At 46.6% G+C, this 20,124-nt stretch overlaps 1 protein-coding gene across 8 annotated transcripts in view; it reads right to left on the bottom strand.

The window, feature by feature from the left end:
* Positions 1 to 20,124, bottom strand: part of spata18 (spermatogenesis associated 18) — a 188,800-nt gene that overhangs the window by 101,195 nt on the left and 67,481 nt on the right. For all 8 annotated transcript variants that reach the window (XM_085969940.1, XM_085969939.1, XM_085969942.1 and 5 more), the window contains one exon: positions 9,060 to 9,155. In XM_085969940.1, coding sequence (XP_085826066.1) covers positions 9,060 to 9,155 — 96 coding nt within the window. The remainder of the gene's footprint in view (positions 1 to 9,059; positions 9,156 to 20,124) is intronic.

The following is a 20,124-nucleotide window of genomic DNA, read 5'->3' as shown; positions in this document are numbered from 1 at the left end:
CACATGTGCTCAATAAAGTAACTAGCAAAAGCTAGCTGTGTTCATAATAAGAATGTCTATTTATTAATGAACATAAGATGGTACCAGGATGATGAAGATCTGCTAAAAAATTGTGAAAAGCGACATGGAGAATTTGAAGCCACCAGAGCGTTTGAATCTCGAGGGAAATGTCGACTACAATTGGCGGATTTTTAAACAACAATTCAAACTCTACATTGCAGCCATCGGATTCGGTACGAAGCCAGATGCAAGAAAAATAGCGTTGCTGCTTACGGTTGCAGGCCCACAGGCGATAGAGGTATTTAATACATTTGTATTTAATCCAGTGGAGAACAGAGAAAAATTAGAAGATGTGCTAAAAGAATTTGATGCACATTGCTCTCCCAAAAAGAATGAGACCTATGAAAGATACATCTTCTGTTCTCGGACACAGCAGCAAAATGAGACTTTTGATAGCTTTATAACTGATCTGAAACTGAAAGCACAGACATGTAATTTCTCTGAGCTCAAAGCATCCATGATTCGTGACCAGATTGTGTTTGGTATTCATGATAAAAAAGTCAGGGAAAGTCTGTTGAGAGAAACCGAATTAAATTTGGAAAATGCGGTGAAAATATGCCAAGCCAGCGAGCTAGCTCGAAAGCACGCGAAGACTTTCAGTGAAATCAATAATGATGCGATTGTAATGAGTGATAATGCTGCTGTCGGTGCTGTGTCCTATAAGGGGAAGAAACATGGGCAGAACAGAAATGAAAAGCAATCGGAGGATGAAATTTTTAATTGTAAACGCTGTGATTACAAACACCAGTTAAGACAATGCCCAGCATTTGGAAAAATGTGCACAAAGTGTAATGGAAAGAATCACATTGCCAAACAATGCTTTTCAAAAGTACAAACTAAGAAAGGGCAACGAGTTAATGTAATTGAGGACACTGATTTAAGTGAGACATTTTTTGTAGGAATGGTGTCATGTGACAATATCAAAAAGGATACAGAAAATGTGCAGCCCTCAGAAATGGACAAGGCTGAACATAAAGTTAATGCAGTAAAAGAGGACAAATGGATGATCCCACTGCAGGTAAATGGAGCATTAGTTACCTTGAAACTAGACACTGGGGCAAAAGCAAACTTAATCAGTATGAGTGACATTAACAATATGAAAGAAAAGCCCAAAATACAGAAAAAGTCAGTACTACTGAAGGACTATAATGGACAGAAAATAGATAGCTTAGGTGTATGCAGACTTAAAGTGACAGTCAAAGACAAAGTGCATCATCTCATGTTTTCTGTTGTGGCTGAAAGGCTTGATTCACTACTGGGTGACAAAGCTTGTGAGGACTTAGAACTGGTCAAAAGAGTCTACCGTATAAACTGTGCCATAAGCAGACCAGATGACTCAGTGGATTCTGTGGTGAATAATTTCCAGGATGTGTTCAAAGGATTTGGAGTTCTACCATTCACTTACAAGATCCAGCTAAAGCAGGATGCTCAGCCAGTGGTACATGCTCCACAAAGAGTTCCAGCACCCCTGCGTGACCGGCTCAATAATGAACTGGACAGAATGACCACACTAGGAGTCATCAGGAAAGTCGAAGAGCCAACAGACTGGGTTAACTCTATGGTATGTGTAAAGAAAAAGAACAATGATCTAAGAATATGCATGGATCCAAAGGACTTAAATGCAAACATAAAACGTGAACACTACCAGATTCCCAAGCGAGAAGAAATCACCAGTGAAATGTCAGGTGCCAGATACTTTACAAAGCTCGATGCCTCACAAGGATTTTGGCAACTAAAACTGGATGAAGAGAGCACTAAATACTGTACCTTCAACACACCATTTGGCAGGTATTGTTTCCTCAGAATGCCTTTCGGGATAATATCTGCATCTGAAATCTTTCATAGAGCGATGGAACACATAATTGAAGGTCTGGAAGGAGTTCGGGTCTATGTTGATGACATCATCATCTGGGGCTCCACACTGAAAGAACACAATGAGAGACTGACTAAAGTGCTACAGAGCATATGCCGGAATGGACTGAAGCTCAACAAAGCCAAGTGTCAGTTTGGCGTCCAGGAAGTCACTTTCCTAGGAGATAATCTATCTGGTAAAGGAATAGAGCCAGATATGAAAAAAGTAAACGCCATACTCAAAATGCCCCGACCCACTGACAAAAAAGGAGTGCTACGCATCATGGGGATGATAAACTTCATTGGAAAGTTCATTCCTAACTTGTCAGCCAAGACAGCCTGTCTGCGAGACCTGCTACATAAAACAAATGAGTTCGCATGGACAGAAAGACATGAACAAGAGTGGATAAACCTCAAAACAGTGCTGACAACCACACCTGTACTCACCTTCTTTGACCCAACAAAAAGAATCAAAGTGTCAACGGATGCATCAAAAGATGGCCTAGGTGCGGTCTTGCTACAAGCAGAGGGTGAAGATTGGAAGCCTGTTGCCTATGCCTCCAGGTCTATGACTGATACTGAGTGTCGATACGCCCAGATTGAAAAGGAATGTCTAGGCTTGGTAGTTGGACTAGAAAAGTTTCATGGCTACATATATGGACTTCCCACCTTCACAGTTGAGACAGACCACAGCCCACTGGCTGCCATCATAAAAAAAAACCTGAATGAGATGTCTCCAAGGATGCAACGACTCATGATGAAGCTGCAAAGATATGACTTTGAACTGATCTACACACCAGGCAAATACATAGTGTTAGCAGATGCACTATCCCGAGCACCCAAAATGAGTCATGTGAGCTCTACTGAAGAAGACGTGGATGTTCATGTGAGTATGGTCACTGCTGCGCTGCCCGTGTCAGACACACAATCAAAGCAAATAGCAGAAGAAACAGTAAAAGATACAGGCCTAGAAATTCCCTTGGGTTTGCGCCCATTTAGGGGCGCAAGAGTGGGTTGCGCCGGAAGTTGCGTCGCCGCTGAAATTAGGTGGACCTTTAAATCGGCGTAAGCCGGTAGCGCTGCGCCGGCACCGATGACGTCATCGGTGTGCGCAGCGCCCCGGTACCGCCCGAAACCACGCCGATCCCCATCTTCAGTAGCGGCCGCCTCTTCCCTGGCGGCCGCTAACAATGTTTTGAAAACCTGGCCGTGCTGCAGCCTTAGAGGCGCTATTTAAAGCGGAGGTGCGGCCGGCCGCTTTTTCGGCGGCCGCCTGCCCGCACCTCCTTCCCCGGCCTCCTCCACCACCCCCCCCCGCGGCATTGCCGGCTGGTTTCCGTGGAGCCCGGCACTTCGCCGTTGTGCCGGGCTCTTTTGCCGGCACTTTCAACGGGGCTCCGGCCGTTGCAGGCACCTCCCCCTTAAGAGAAGGGGGAGGCCTGCAGTACAGCAGCCTGCCGCTCCGCATCGGGTGGCGCAGCGGGACCGGCAGCGCTGAAATTCACTTTCAGCGCCCCAAGCGGGGCGGGCACACCCTGTACCAGCGCCCGCTTCCGCTTTGGGGCGCTGAAAGTGAATTTGGGGCGGGTACAACTGGCTCGGCGGCGGGCGCTAAATTTCCGGCGCAAACGTGCTGGCGGGGCGTCACCGAATTTATAGGCCACAGTATTACAAACAGTAATAGAGAACATTCATCATGGTTGGCCAAAAGGTTCCTGTCCAAAATATTTTCACATAAGGTCAGAATTGAGTGTCGCAAGTGGACTATTACTAAAACAGAACAGAATAGTCATTCCACAGGCTCTACGTCAAGACATGCTCAAAAGGATTCATGAGGGACACCTCGGAATTGAAAAATGCAAAAGGAGAGCAAGAGACACTGTTTATTGGCCTGGCATAAATAAGGACATTGAGAACATGATAGGCAAATGTGAGACATGTCAGAAACACCAAAACAAACAAGCAAAGGAACCAATGATAGTAGCTGACATACCAACAGCAGCATGGCAAAAGGTTGGTATGGACCTTTTTCATTTTCAAAGACTATCTAATAGTGATTGACTACTATTCTAACTATCCTGAGATGGCGCTGCTCTCAAGCACCACAGCAAGCAGTGTCATAATACATGTGAAATCCATCTTCGCCAGAAATGGAATTCCCAGGATTGCCGTTAGCGACAATGGTCCGTGCTTCAACTGTAAGGAGTGGCAACAGTTTGCAGCACATTATGACTTTCAGCACATCACATCCAGTCCTTTGTATGCTCAGTCAAATGGTAAGGCAGAGAAAGGTGTTCAAGTTCTCAAGCAGCTACTGAAGAAAGCGACAGAAAGCAAGTCTGATCCTTATCTCGCCCTGCTGAGCTACCGAGCCTCACCTTTAGACTGTGGTTCTTCACCTGCTGAACTACTAATGGGTCGCAAATTGCGCACCACGCTACCCTGCTGTGCAAAAGAACAGCAAAGTGAGGAACTGAGACAGAGACTTCAACTGTTAAAGCTGAAACAGAAATCATACTATGACAAGTCATCCAAAACTCTAAAACCATTGACAAGGGATGATGTTGTCAGGATTGAGGATCCAGATGCATGGAACAGGAAAGCTACAGTTCTTGAGGAAGTAGGACCAAGGTCATACACTGTTAGAACTGAGGAAGGACAGATTCTCAGGAGGAACCGCCGTTCCCTCCTAAAAACACAAGAGACTATTCAAGACCAGATTGATGACAATGCCGCAACTGCATCTTGTCATTCACTGCCAGAACAATCTCATGAAGGCACATCAGACTTACCCGTGTTGAGAAGATCCACATGTGAAGTAAAAGAGCCTGATAGACTTAATCTTTGAGTACAATGTAAAGCTTTGAAAATGTGTTGACTGTTTTGAAAATGTTTATGTTTATAGAGCACTAACAAAAGTGTTACTGATATTATCTTTATTGTTTTCTTGAAAGTTGATTGATATTGATTTTGTTAAACCTCAAAGGGGGATGTAATGATCAATAACATGTCATTGTATAGTGGACACTAGGTGGAGCCGTAGAGCTGTGTAGAGCTGTATATAAGACTACACTACCCAGCTGTATATATATTAAGACTACATTACCCATGAGGCACTAGGCTACCCACAAGGCAGCAGTCAAGATGGAAGTCTCTACAGATACAATACCTAGTCCACATGTGCTCAATAAAGTAACTAGCAAAAGCTAGCTGTGTTCATAATAAGAATATCTATTTATTAATGAACATAAGAACATAAGAACATAAGAAATAGGAGCAGGAGTAGGCCAATCGGCCCCTCGAGCCTGCTCCACCATTCAATAAGATCATGGCTGATCTGATCCTAACCTCAAATCTTCTATCACTCTGCATCCACCCGAACCCATGTGATCTCCCGGGAGAGGCGAAAAACCAGATAAAGACCCAATGGCCAATTTGGGAGAAAAAAATCTGGGAAATTCCTCTCCGACCCATCTAGGCGATCGAAATTCTTCCAGGAGATCACTCTGTCCCTATATTTTCTACAGTACTTACCTTCTGTAAAGGCGATCTCCACCCCAGCCAGGAACAGGAATAAAACCATCTCCTGAAATCTAACAGAATTAGAACACAGTAGGAGCAGAACAAGGCTACACGGCCCCTGGGCCCACTCCACTACCCACAGGGCCATGACCATTCTGAACCTAGACTCATGTCCAATTTCCTGCCCGCGCCCCGTAACCCTTAATTCCCTTTACTTCTAGGAAACTATCTATTTCTGTTTTAAATTTATTTAATGATGTAGCTTCCACAGCTTTCTGGGGCAGCAAATTCCACAAACCTACCACCCTCTGAGTGAAGAAGTTTCTCCTCATCTCAGTTTTGAATGAGCAGCCCCTTATTTTAAGATTATGCCCCCTAGTTCTAGTTTCACCCATCATTGGGAACATCCTCACCGCATCCACCCGATCAAGCCCCTTCACAATCTTATATGTTTCAATAAGATCGCCTCTCATTCTTCTGAACTCCAATGAGTAGAGTCCCAATCTACTCAACCTCTCCTCATATGACCACCCCCTCATCCCCGGGATTAACCGAGTGAACCTTCTTTGTACTGACTCGAGAGCAAGTATGTCTTTTCTTAAGTATGGACACCAAAACTGTATGCAGTATTCTAGGTGCGGCCTCACCAATACCTTGTACAACTGCAGCAATACCTCCCTGTTTTTATATTCCAACCCCCTCGCAATAAAAGCCAACATTCCATTGGCCTTCTTAATCACTTGCTGCACCTGCATACTAACTTTTTGAGTTTCGTGCACCAGGACCCCCAGATCCCTTTGTACTACAGTACTTTCCAGTTTCTTGCCATTAAGATAATAACTTGCTCTATGATTTTTCCTGCCAAAGTGCATAACCTCACACTTTCCAGTATTGTATTCCATCTGCCAAATCTCTGCCCACTTACTTAGCCTGTCTATGTCCCTTTGCAGGTTTTTTATGTCCTCCTCACTCACTACTTTCCGTCCCATCTTTGTATCATCTGCAAACTTTGATATGTTACACTCGGTCCCCTCCTCCAAATCATTAATATAGATTGTAAAGAGTTGGGGACCCAGCACTGACCCCTGCGGAACACCACTAGTTACTGGTTGCCAATCTGAGAACGAACCATTTATCCCAACTCTCTGCTTTCTGTTAGAGAGCCAATCCTCCACCCACGCCAGAATATTACCCCCAATCCCGTGATTTTTTATCTTGAGCAATAATCTTTTGTGTGGCACCTTGTCAAATGCCTTTTGGAAGTCTAAATACACTACGTCCACTGGTTCCCCTTTATCCACCCTGTATGTTACTTCCTCAAAAAACTCAAGCAAATTTGTTAAACATGACTTCCCCTTCATGAAACCATGCTGAGTTTGCCCTATTAAATTATGTTTATCCAAATGTCCTGTTACTGTCTCCTTAATAATGGACTCTAACATTTTACCAACCACAGATGTTAGGCTAACAGGTCTATAGTTTCCAGCCTTCTGCCTACTACCCTTTTTAAATAAGGGTGTTACATTAGCAGTTTTCCAATCTGCCGGGACCTTTGCTGAGTCCAGTGAGTTTTGGAAAATTATTACCAATGCATCCACAATCCCTACCGCTACTTCCCTCAAGACCCTAGGATGCAAGCCATCAGGTCCAGGGGATTTATCCGCCTTGAGTCCCATTATTTTACCAAGTACCACTTCCTTAGTGATTTTAATTGTATTTAGTTCCTCCCCCCCTAGAGCCCCCTGTTTGTCCAGTGTTGGGATATTCTTAGTGTCCTCTACTGTAAAGACTGATACAAAATAATTGTTCAGTGTTTTTGCCATCTCCATGTTTCCCACCATTAATTTCCCGGTCTCATCCTCTAAGGGACCAACATTTACTTTAGCCACCCTTTTTCTTTTTATATAACTATAGAAACTTTTACTGTCTGTTTTTATATTTTTTGCTAATTTACTTTCATAATCTATCTTCCCTTTCTTAATCAATCTTTTTGTTATTTTTTGCTGTCTTTTGAAGACTTCCCAATCTTCCATCCTCCCACTAGATTTGGCTACCTTATATGCCCTTGTTTTTAGTCGGATACTATCCTTAATTACTTTACTTAGCCACGGATGGCTATCTTTTCTTTTACACCCTTTTTTCCTCAGTGGAATATATTTTTTTTGGAAGTTGTAAAATAACTCCTTAAATGTACACCACTGGTCATGTACCGTCTTACCCTTTAATCTATTTTCCCAGTCCACTCTAATTAATTCCGCTCTCATACCTTCATAGTCTCCTTTATTCAAGCTCAGCACGCTTGTTTGAGATCCAACCTTCTCACCCTCTAATTGAATATGGAATTCAACCATGTTATGGTCACTCATTCCAAGGGGATCCTTTACTAGGACATTTTTAATTAATCCCGTCTCATTACACAGGACCAGATCTAAGGTTGCTTGCCCCCTGGTCGGTTCAGTTACATACTGCTCAAGAAACCCATCCCTAATACACTCAATGAACTCTTCCTCAAGGCTGCTCTGCCCAATTTGATTTGTCCAGTTAATATGATAATTAAAATCCCCCATAATTATAGCTGTTCCCTTATTACAAGCCTCAACTATTTCCTGATTAATACTCCGTCCAACAGAGTTGCAACTGTTCGGAGGCCTATAGACTACACCCACTAGTGTTTTTTTCCCCTTATTATTCCTTACCTCCACCCAAACTGTTTCACTATCCTGCTCCTTTGACCCAATATCATTTCTCTGTATTATAGTGATTCCTTCCTTTATTAACATAGCCACCCCACCTCCTCTCCCTTCCTGCCTGTCCTTCCTGATTGTTAAATAACCTGGTATGTTTAATTCCCAGTCATGGTCACCCTGCAGCCATGTTTCTGTAATGGCCACAAGATCATACCCATATGTCATTATTTGTGCCGTTAACTCATTCATTTTGTTACGAATGCTACGTGCATTCAGATAAAGAACTTTCAAATATGTTTTGTAACACTTAGTTCCTGTTTTTTCCCTTTTTATTACTTTACTTTTTACTCCATACCTTCTGTCCCTTCCTGACACATTCTGTTTTTTAATTCCCCCACTGCTACCTAAGTCTATGACCTTCTCTGTTGTCATTTCTATTATTTGCTCTCTAGAACATAAGAACGTCAACTCTAGTGCCAGGCAGGAAACCTACTCACCACAACAGCTTAATCCAGGTCTCGTGAGGCACTTTGGCAAAGAGATGTGCCTGGTCAGGGTAGACCAGAGCTCTCTCTCCCTGCAATTGTTTCCCCATTTGCCATAAATTCACCTTTGCACACGGGCTGAAGGAAGTCTTTCTGTTCTATGTGAAGAGTTCTGAACCATAAAAGAGAACTGTTAGCACATGTCTTATATGCCACAAGTTTAGCCTGCACTGGGACTTTGCTATGATTGAAGAAAGGTAAAAAAAGAGCAAAAAGCCCTTCATCCCTTCTCAGCATAGTTCCAAAGGACTGTATCCAAGCTGAAGTTGGCATCCATCAGAATCTCATGTACCAATATGAATCAACAGTTGGACAGACATCCCTCTATCTTTCAATGTAACACATTTTTCTATGCAAGAAATTGACAAAGATTATTTAAAGGCTTGAAGCTTACTCAGCTCTCAGTTGAACGATTTCATCCTCTGTTACTAGGAATGTTGCAGCTGATTTGTTCTGAGTATCATCCAGTTCTAGATGAGCTTCTGCTAACCTACAGCATACAGAAACCAACAATGAGCCAGTGTAACAAACTAAGGAACAAAATGCCCATAGCGCTAGCTCTTAAGTTCTGAACAGACCTCCAAATGGTCAATTTTTAGCACAGATTCATGTGTCTTCAGTGACTAGATTAAAAAAAAATCTTATTGAGGGAAAAGGGGGGAAATATTCAGTATCGCCCCATTTGGGGCGCCATTATCGGCCGTGCGTAAAGTTTTGCGCCTGGCGCTAATTATCACCTCCGACGGCAAACTTGGCTTTTATCGCCCCTGGAGGTGATTGGAGCGCTAAATCAGGCGCTTCACACTTGTCTTAAGGTGCAAAGGCCGAGCAGCGAGGCGCTACTTCAGAGCGCTGGCGAAGCAAGGAAGGGCAAATCAAAATGAACCTGCAAAGTGCTGTTCAGTACCCAAAACCCCTTCACACAGCGTTGAATCTCTCCAGAAGTCTCTCTCTCTCTCTCTCTCTCTCAGAATGCGTGGTGCAAAAATGTCACCAACAAAAAAAGGCAGGAATAAATAGCTCTCCCCCAGTCCCTTTCTGACTGCAAAACGCTCCCCTCAACCTGTCGTTGCTAGCGGCAGGTGGTAAGGCAGGGGGCGCCACTCAATATCCGGTCCTGGGTGCTACCGGGGCGTTGCGCACTCGACTGACGTCATGATCTGCCGGCGCAGGAGATCGTGGCGGTAGTGTTTAGCACCGCCGCAAAATGTCTAGCTAATTTCGCAAGCGGCGCAAATATTGCCGTGCTTGGGCGCTAGTTGCTTTGCACCCCATTAGCGCCCTCTTAAGGCGCTAACAGGAGGCGCAAACAACTGAATTTTTCCCCCAAGATTCCTAGTTTGAATTTTACCCACAGTGCAAGAATTACAACACATGGAAGAGCCAGTTATAACACGTATTTATATCTTTACATCTCAAACAAAAACAAAATACAGTAAAGGAAAAACAAGAAATCTCCCCTTCTTCAAGCAAGCAAAATATTCAGTAGAGCTCCTGAGGTTTTTGTTTAAATATATGATATTGTACAAGAACTAATTTTATCAATTCTTTCTAGAATATAGTACAAGTGATAAGTTACATCTGGCCAGACACTACAAGGAACTGGCCCTGTAATTGAGAACGAGCGGTTGTTGTTACACTCTCTTTGTAAGTGAGGAACTTTGCTGAAAGAACAAGTTCTTAAGGCAGAATGCCACCAAGTTTAAAAAGAGTAGGAGAGAAAACAAGGGGCCAGAATTTGCTGTCAAAATAACAGTGAGGCTAATGGCGCTCGCCGTTATTTATGGGAAAATGGTTCAGCCACTTCAGGCGAGAAGCAGATGTGCAATTAAATGCGAATATCAAAAAGCTGCTGTCCGAGTGGTGCCGCTCCACCGCTAGCTTCGTGAAAACAGTATCGCGTCCTTAGCCTCCCCATTGTTTTTTTGCCCATTAAACACGTCACAGAAAGTTATGCCTTGTCATTACAAGCACAAGTAACCTTTTAACAACCTGATAAGTGTTAATGACTCTCTACAACCTCTCTACCACTGAAAATTAACTATTTCAAGTGTGCAGTCTCATTCCTTCAGGGAGATTTTAGAAATGTCAAATTTTTAATTTAACATTTTTTCTTACTTTTCCTTTCTTAATCCAATCTTTCTTTCCCTCTCTATTTCTCTTTCTATACCTCATTTGACATTGAATTCACCCCCTTTAATTCACCCTCCTTCTTAGTCCTTCCGCTGTTTATTTCTCAATCCTTAAATCTGATTGGTTAAGGAGATACACTGTTGGTTGCCCTGTTCATTCAGGTTCCAGATGTTCTGTCTCCCTCGCTGCGCCATTATCAGCTCGCACTTTCAGCCACTTTGTGGGCAAAAATGTTTTGAGCTGCAGGGTGCAGGGGCAAGTCTAACTAATGGCAGATGCCATTTCCTGCCCTGCTGCAGTAAATTCTGGCCTATTATAAATCAAATAGTAATTATTAGATGGCATAAAGCTTGGGTGTTTAAAGTATGTAGATCATAGGTAGAAGAGAAAAATGAGCAAGGTAAGAAGTTCCACCATTTTGAGGTCATAGGAAAGAATTAATTAGTGCAATGAGCCTTGATTTCAACAAGGGGAGCGTGCAGGGAAGAGCAAATATATGTAGCACAGTGTATATGGAGCTCATTTAACTATAATTAAGACCGTATATGTCGCATGACAAATATAAATTATCGCTTAAATAAAGCAGTAATATATTACAATATTGCATCATCTATTAATAGGTTTTACCAAAGCTTCCATGAACATTTCTCAGCAAAGCTGGTATTTGAATTTAAAAATACTGTGACATCCTTTCATAGGTATCCCAGGTATGGGATATTGTCTGCAAATTGAGACACTTTTCCACTGCAATAGCTGCCTCAAAAACTCTGTTCAAACACTGCCCTGTTTTCCAAGGATCAAAACGTCCACTTCAACAGATGCAATACCTGATTTCAGATATAATCATTAGTAAAAAGAGAGTTGCATTTATATAGCGCCTTTCATGACCACCGGATGTCCCAAAGCGCTTTACAGCCAATGAAGTACTTTTTGAAGTGTAGTCACTGTTGTAATCTAGGAAATACAGCAGCCAATGTCCGCACAACAAGCTCCCACAAACAGCAATGTGATAATGACCAGATAATTTTTAGTGATGTTGATTGAGGGATAAACATTGGCCAGGATACCAGGGATAACTCTACTGCTCTTCTTCAAAATAGTGCCAGGGGGTCGTTTACGTCCACCTGAGAAAGCAGACAGGGCCTCGGTTTAACGTTTCATCTGAAAGACGGCACCTCCGACAGTGCAGCACTCCCTCAGTACTGCACTGGAGTGTCAGCCTAGATTTTTATGCTCAAATCTCTGGAGTGGGACTTGAACCCACAACCTTCTGACTCAGAGGCGAGATGCTACCAATTGAGCCATTAGTATAAAATGGTAAAAGCTGCAAAGGGTCACCCAGGAAAGGAACATGGTAGTAGTGGCTTTGGAGAGGGAAGTGTAGATAATAAGCACCCGTATCATTTGGTTCATAGCTCGAAGTCAGACGGTGTGGGTTCAGACCCACTCCTTGACTTAAGCACAGAATCAAAGCTGACACTTCTATACAGCACTAATGCTGCCTTGTTAGAGGTGCTGCCATTTGGATGAGACATCAAACTAATGTCCTGTTTTCCTATAGGTTGGTGGATGTTAAAGATTCAAGAGCAGGGAGTTCTTCTACTATCCTGGCCAACACCTTGATCAACCAACTCCAAAAAACAGATTAACTGGTCGTTTATTTCATTGCGATTTATACAAACCTGCTGTGTGAAAAATGGCACATTTGGCTACATAATGCTGGCTGCACTTCAAGTAATTCATTGTATGTGAAATGCTTTTGGACAGTTGAAGAACATGTTATGGTGCCATATAAATGCATGTTCTTTGCTTTTTAATTATATGCACTTGAAGGGGGGAAAGTGATGGTGATTTGGGGTAAAGTAGCTCATAGCCTTGTCAGGGAGTTGGTGGCAATTTTGGTTTAGGAAGCACTTAATGAATTCAACAGTCAACAGTCCGTTTCAGTCAGCAGCTATTCAAGCTTCACTGAAATGTATCTTGTTTTCATTTGCAACAGACATAACTAAACAAATTTTCTGATTTCTATAAATTATGCATAGACAAAAATACCAGTTTGTAATATCTGAATATCAGCCTATTTAATCATGCAATCTGTAACTCAATCTACATGAAACAACTTTATGCTGATTACATCTATTCCAGAGGGGCTGTATCTGCAACAGATTTAAAGAAAGCCTTTTTATATTTGGTCAAATTTTAATCACATTAGTGCTTTCCTTCCGTTGTCAACAACAATAGTGCATCCAAACATATGTTGTATAGCTAAGTTTCATCCGCTTTGATCATACAGTGTAGGGGGTTTTTTGGTGGTGTTTTGGGGTATTTGCCTGGTCAGTCAGCCGTGTGTCTGAGCTGTTCCAGCCCCGTGCGGTTCGAATCGCTTCCCCTTTAGTTCTGACCACCGGACTTATTTCAGTAGCGATATGGATAAAACGAGACCAGTGGTTTGGTGCAAAGAAAGCCAATGTTTTATTGAAATGAAGAATGAATTGCTATAGAGTGAGAATAATTATAAATACAGCACACTTTTACTTAACGGGGAGGAGAAACGGACACATCGAGAGAAAATTGACTAAAATTACAATTTAACAAAATTCCCCTTTAATTCCCACCCCTTATACCTATCTAGGTTGCCTTGTAATGGGCCAGAAAGTTTATGCTCACCAGTCCACGATGTTGAAACGCCTGCTCCGTGCCCCTGCGGTCTGCCTTGGATTTTTCACCGCCCGAAGTAGAGATACCCCAGTAATTCAAAAGTAACTGCTGGTATTCCACTTCTTTGGGCGGGCTGTGACAATCTTCTTGAAGGCAGGGCACCGGAGGCGAGGCGGTAGAGACAGAGAGAATGGCTTCCTGAGGGGCTATCTTTATACCCCATTAGGAGCCCTTATCTTCGCGCCCAAATCTGGATGTATCTGGGCTATACAAAAGGGACCAATCTGTCCCCATTGACTGTAATGGGTTTGAATGCGTTTCCCATTCGTTTAACTGGTCTGTGAATGGAGCTGACCAGTTTGAAATGTCCCACTGATTTCTCGAGTGCTGGGCAAACAAACCTGGAGGGCTAGATTTTCAGTTGCTTGCGCCAGCAGTTAGCGCCTTAAGAGAAGTGATTTCCGGGCGCTATGCGTGTAGCGCCCGGGCGCAGCGCAGTTTGCGCCCCGCCCCAAATTAAGTTGCCCGTTAGCGCCGGCGCAAAGTTTAGCGCCCGCCCGGATGCGCGCGCAGAAAATGACGTCACATCCTCGTGCAACGCCCTTTGGCCGCCCCGATTGCAAACTTCAGTCGGACCGCCCCATTGTGCGGCGGGCGGCCGGAGCGTTTGGAAAAAGGAACGCAACACAACCAGCGCGGGCCCCGGGGGGCGCTAATTAAAGGGAACGTCCTCTCCAGTATAAAGGCCATCCATTATTTCAGAAAACAGTCTTGTGCAACGCATTTCTGGAGACACAACAAGGAGGATAGCTAACTGGTTTCAAGCAGCAAGAGCCAGGTATTTTTGGACTCAGGCAACAGCGCTGCAAGTGGCCATTTGGAAATTAGAGTGTTTGCCAGGATTTGATGGGGGTTGCATGGGGTGCCAACGCGGAGCTGCAGCTCCATGTCCGTAGGGCTCGCAGACGTATTGTGAGAGGGGCAGCCCTGGCTAGAGGCAGAGGGGGCTACAGGCGTCGGCCACGTAGGCCTTACCCAGTCAGGCTATACCGCCAGCAGCGCTCCTACCTAAACATGAGTGCCGCGCGATGTGTTAAAAGGCTCCGATTCCGGAAGGGGGTGATTGCAGAGATCTGCCACCTGCTTCGCCGAGATCTGCGGCCAAAGCTCAGGTGCAGGACGTCTCTGTCGGTGGAAGTGAAGGTGACAGTGGCATTGAACTTCTATGCCACCGGCTCCTTCCAATACGCTGCTGGGGACATAGCAAACATCTCCCAGTACGGCGCGCATCGCTGCATCCGCCAGGTGACCGAAGCACTGTTCAGAAGGAGAAGCCAATTCATCTCCTTCCCCATGGCCCTGGAGAGCCAGCATCAGCGCGCATTGGGATTTTCCAGACTCGGGGAATTCCCCTTGGTGCAGGGCGCCATTGACTGTACGCATGTGGCTTTGCGGGCCCCTCTGGAGCATGGCGAGCAGTATCGCAACAGGAAGGGCTACCATTCTCTGAATGTGCAGCTGGTCTGTGACCACAAGCAGCGCATCATGGCAGTCAATGCCAGCTTCCCAGGCAGCAGCCACGATGCCTTTATCCTGCGGCAGAGTACTGTGCATGACATGTTCCAGGCACAGCCTCCCCCAAGAGGATGGCTACTCGGGGACAAAGGCTATCCTTTGTGCACCTGGCTCATGACCCCGCTCCGCGCGCCCAGGACCGCTGCTGAAGAGGCCTACAACGAGAGCCATCAAACCACCCGCAACATCATCGAGCTAACTATTGGGGTCCTCAAGCTGCGGTTCCGCTGCCTTGATCGCTCCGGAGGAGCTCTCCAGTATTCGCCGGACCGGGTCTCCCAATTTGTGGTGGTTTGCTGCATGCTACACAACCTGGCTATCCGCAGGACTCAGGCACTGCCACCTGACGTTGGACCAGCACCTCAGGAGGAGGAGCAGGAGGAGCATGAGGAGGAGGAGGAGGAGGAGGAGGAGGAGCAGGAGTACGTTCCCAGGAGGGAGCGACCAGGGCCAAGGGCCGCACGACGCCACCTTATTACACGGTACTTCTAAGCCCCCTGTCAGGGAATGGCCAGGGGCCATGAGGGAAGATGAATGCAGCCGCTCCGCAAGCCCTCAGCCGGCGAAGCCAACAAACACTAAGAAGAACAACCATGGAGACTGCATGAATAAAGATAATTTTTTATTAAACAAAAATGAAAAGCCCTTCCCACATGAATCCCCAAAAACAATAAACGGGCCCCACAAAAAGCCCAACAAACGACTCACTCCCACAAACTGGGGAGGAGCCACTCCACCTTTATTGAAACCGGGCCTCAACGTCGGCCTAACGCAAAAAAAAAGCCCTCCAAAAGCACAACCATGGGCAAAATAAAGATGGCCACCGCCATATTAAAGGAAAGCTGGCCACACCCTCTACTGAGTGGCCCGCGAGGGCGAGACCTTGGCCAGCATTTTGCCTCCCCTGCCCTGCCTGCTGCTCCTTCGCAAGCTCTGCCCAGTGGCTGCTGCGAGGCTGGGGGAAGGCGCCTGAGGCTCAGATGCCCTTCCGCCAGATGCCGCTGGGGGGCGGCCTACACGGCGTTTGGGCCTCGAGGGGCCGTCTCCTGAGTGGCGCGCCTGAGCCTGGCCACCATCAGCTGCAGCCGCTTGCCCTTGACGCCCCAGAGGGGGAATGGCGGCGACGGATGGTGCAATGTGGGCCAGCTGGCGTCTGGGATGCGCTGGCTGGTGCTGTGGCGCGGTGGCACTCGGCCGGGCCCGCACTGCAGGATCCGCAGCAATCAGCCGACGGCCGGCTTGCTGGGATGGTCCAGCGCGGCGCCTGCCCTGGCGATGCCTGCCTGAGACAGCGCGTGTGGCAGCAGTGAGTGGCCCTCTGGTCCTGGTGTGCGCGCGCATCACATCCGCCAGGGTCTTGACGGCATCAGTTAGCATGCGGCCAGTCGCGGCAGTTGCTGCCCCGAACTCGCGCACACTGGTCGCCAGCGACTCGATGGCCTCAGGCATGCGCCCCACCACGCTCATGAGCTCCGTGTGGCGCCGGTCCGAGTCGTCGGCCATCTGATCGAGCTTCCGCACCTCCTCCGAAGTGAAGGTGTCCGGACTGGAGTCGCGACTCTCCCGCTGGGGAGGAGGGGGCCGAACTAGGGGACCCTTGCCGCGTTGGTGACGGCGAGTGTGCCGAGCAGCAGCACTCCCCTCTGATCCTTCCCCCCTTTGGGGGGAAGGCCGCGGGCCACGCGCACGGCTGCTGGGTGGCTGGACGCCACTGGTCCCAGAAGCTGCATTGCCCTGCGACAGTTCCTCCAGGCACTCGTCCAGTGAGGAGGTGTCGAGCATTTCCTCCTCTCCTGCGGGACGTGACTGTTCCCCCGAAGGTCCGGCTTGCTCCTCCTCCTCCTCCTGGTTGGAGGTGCTGTCACTGGCAGCCTCAGGGTCCTGGTCGTCACCAGCTGAAAGCAGGAATGCACAAGAGTAGCTTCAGAGTGAGGAGACGGCGTCAGCGAGGGAGTTAGGACTGGTGGGATTCAGCGCATTGGTGGGACAGTGGCAAAGGAGGTAGCTCGGATGGGCCAGTGCGACGCGAGAGGGCCAAAAGGCGAGGTCCTTACCATTGCCGGGCAGTGGAGGGTCGGATACACCGCACGCTGTGGGGACAATCACACGTGCTCCCATGAGCACACACACGCGCTCCTCCAGCCGAGTGAGCTTCTGCAGCTTGGCGCGGCCACCCCTGGCACGGGCCTGGCGATTAAACGCTACTTTAGCCTGCAAGAGAAAGGACGGGCTGTAAGGGCGCAGTGAAGCCCTGATGTAGTGTGCACTGCCTCCCATGGTGGAATAGCTTGGACAGAGTGAAGCCCTGATATAGTGTGCACTGCCTCCCATGGTGGAATAGCTTGGACAGAGTGAAGCCCTGATGTAGTGTGCACTGCCTCCCATGGTGGAATAGCTTGGACAGAGTGAAGCCCTGATGTAGTGTGCACTGCCTCCCATGGTGGAATAGCTTGGACAGAGTGAAGCCCTGATGTAGTGTGCACTGCCTCCCATGGTGGAATAGCTTGGCCAAAGTGTAGAGTGCCGAATGGCCATTTGATGCTCATGACTGTCCCAATGCTGCTGGCTGAGGGCTGGCCAAAAGGACTTTCAGGTCCCTTTGCCCATCATGTCAGGTGTACATGCAAGAATGAGGAGGAGACTGGAAAGGCTACTCACCCTCACAATCCTGGTCAGATCGTTGTACTTCTTACGGCATTGTGTGTGGGTCCTGGGGGCCTCGCCGGTGAATGTCACCCTCTGGGCGATCTGCTTCCAGGCTTTGGTGTAGTCGTGGTGGGTTGGATTCCTCCCACTGTCTGGAAACAAGATCTTGCGCCTCACCTCCAGAGCTGTGAGCATGATGTCCAGATCACCCTCTGAGAAGCGCAGGGCACGCTGACGGGCCTTCTCTGGCGTTGCCATGACTCCCTGGGGCTGAGCAGTAGTGTTGAGGCCTCTTTGCAAGGCTGCAGTGTGCAGGGCGTGGCAGCAGACTAATTCGTCCCTTCCCCCTTTAAGAGCTGGTCGGCACCACGGGGTCTGCTGTCAGTGCAAAAATGACCGCACCCGTGCTGCGCCCCGCCTGGGCGCTATCCCTCTGGACCGCCGGCTTAGCGCCTAAAGAGAGTAGTGGAACGCCTCTTTTAGCGCTCCACCAACCTCTTAGGGCGAAGCCACTGAATTCCCGGCAACGGGGCGCTACTTTGGGGCGGGCGCTAACTTCGGGCGGGCGCTAAAGCTAGCGCCCCAAAACTGCCTAAACTGAAAATCTAGCCCTAAGTGTTTGGTAAACAGTTCTCAAGTGTTCGTGTAAACAATCCTTTGTCCTGTGGTCACCGCCCAACCGCAATTGATTGACAGCTTCAAGTGCTTAAGCCCTTGAGTCAACACTGCTGAGGGCTTGTAAACAAACAATCCTTTGTTCCGTGTTGAAAACTTCCTAAACCACAGTTGATTGACAGTTTCAAGTACTCAGAGGCTGGTATTTTTTTCAATCCTTTGTCAGCCAGTGATGGGAGATATTCAGACAGGCTGTCTTTCTCTATTGCCACGAGGCCTAACAGCCATCTTTGATGTCCTGGGTTTTTAAGGTACATTCCAACCAGGTTTTCTTTAATAAAAATAATCTTCGGGGGCTGCCGAAATTTGCGAACCTTACAACAGATATGTCTGTTATATACACACTGGGGTAGATTTTGACTTTGTGCAATAGTGTAAAAAGGTTGACAGTGAATCAGCAGCCCATTTTTACATCTCTCCCGATTTTTATTTTGGAAATCGGGTTGCCGATTGTGCAATAGTGTAAAATGGGTGATAGCCAAAGTCAAAATCTATCCAACTATCTTTTTTTTTAAAAAGTTAAATTTCAGCATGTCTTTTTTTAACGTTAAATTTCAGCAAGTTATTTTTTACCCCTCTCACCAAGTTTCACCACTCCTGTAGACAGTCACATCTTGTTGGGGTACAGTTCTACAGCCCTCTGGTACCTCATCTGAATTCTCCTTATTCATATATGAACCGTGGGAGGGGAGGGGGCATCACAGCCAAGCCTGATCCTGTATTTATCAGATATTTCCAGCAGGGGCGATACTGCTGAGGAGCTGAAATCATGAACAATTTTCAGCTCTCTAAATCAGAGCACTAATGACCAATTATGGCACCCATACTGCTGCATAACTGATATCAGCTAACTCAGCACTGACCAAGAATCAAACGATCCTGGTCTACGCGGTTCAGCTGTTCACTAGATAGGTTCACTGAGCGAGTAATATGCACAACTTATTCAAAACATCTTAAACTTGCAAGTAATCTTCAATCCCTCCTTTTCCAACTGAGAATCAGCCACTTGTCAACAATCAGGACAGTCATGTTTTTTTCTAAACAAAGCTACAAATTTTATCTTGCTTCCTCTTAACTTCAAAATACATCAATGCTCAAAAGCTGTGAGGTAAGGTCATTGGGCCACGGAGTAAAGTTTCACTTAATGAAAAGCAACAAATTGCTCCCAGCCTACCAATTTTAAATACCTAATTTGTTTATCCCCCCTTATCATAGAAACTTAAGGCTGGATTTTGCCGGCGCTCAGAAGGTGGGTTTGGAGGCGGCTCAAAGGTTAAAATCATTTTGATTGAACCCGTCTCCTGGCTTGGGTTTCCCGACGTCCGGACACCATGCCAGGTAAGTGTGGCGTTTTGCGAGTCTGCTGTAATGTTTGTGGATTGATGACAGCTACAGAAGTGGTGTGAAGGATCCAATGTTGCACTGGTGAGTCTCAGAGGTAAGAAAATGTTGGGAAATGCATTTTTAATACATTTACACATTTCTTTAGGTTACAAGTTTTGAAATCCATGTCCAGTGCCACCTCATTGGGGGAACCTCTCTCATCAGTGACAGATCGCTTCTGTCATGTCACCTGCAGTTGCTATCTATTCCAGCCTATGGAGGGAGTCATTGGCGAGCCTGGGTGCAAGAGGTCACCTTTGTACAGTGATTGTAGCACCTCAATGCTGTCAAACACTGAGAAATCAGCTGTCAAAAAAACATTGTGCGTGGTCCCTTTAAGAAAACTGGCAGATGACGTGTCATCAAATGACGTCATCTGACCGGCTTCC

The sequence above is a fragment of the Somniosus microcephalus genome, chromosome 2, assembly GCF_052327205.1.
Source record: "Somniosus microcephalus isolate GS21.2 chromosome 2, FLI_Smic_1.0, whole genome shotgun sequence".
Classification (NCBI taxonomy): domain Eukaryota; kingdom Metazoa; phylum Chordata; class Chondrichthyes; order Squaliformes; family Somniosidae; genus Somniosus; species Somniosus microcephalus.
The sequence above is the reverse complement of the archived record's forward strand: the minus strand, read 5'-3'. Positions and strand labels throughout refer to the sequence as shown.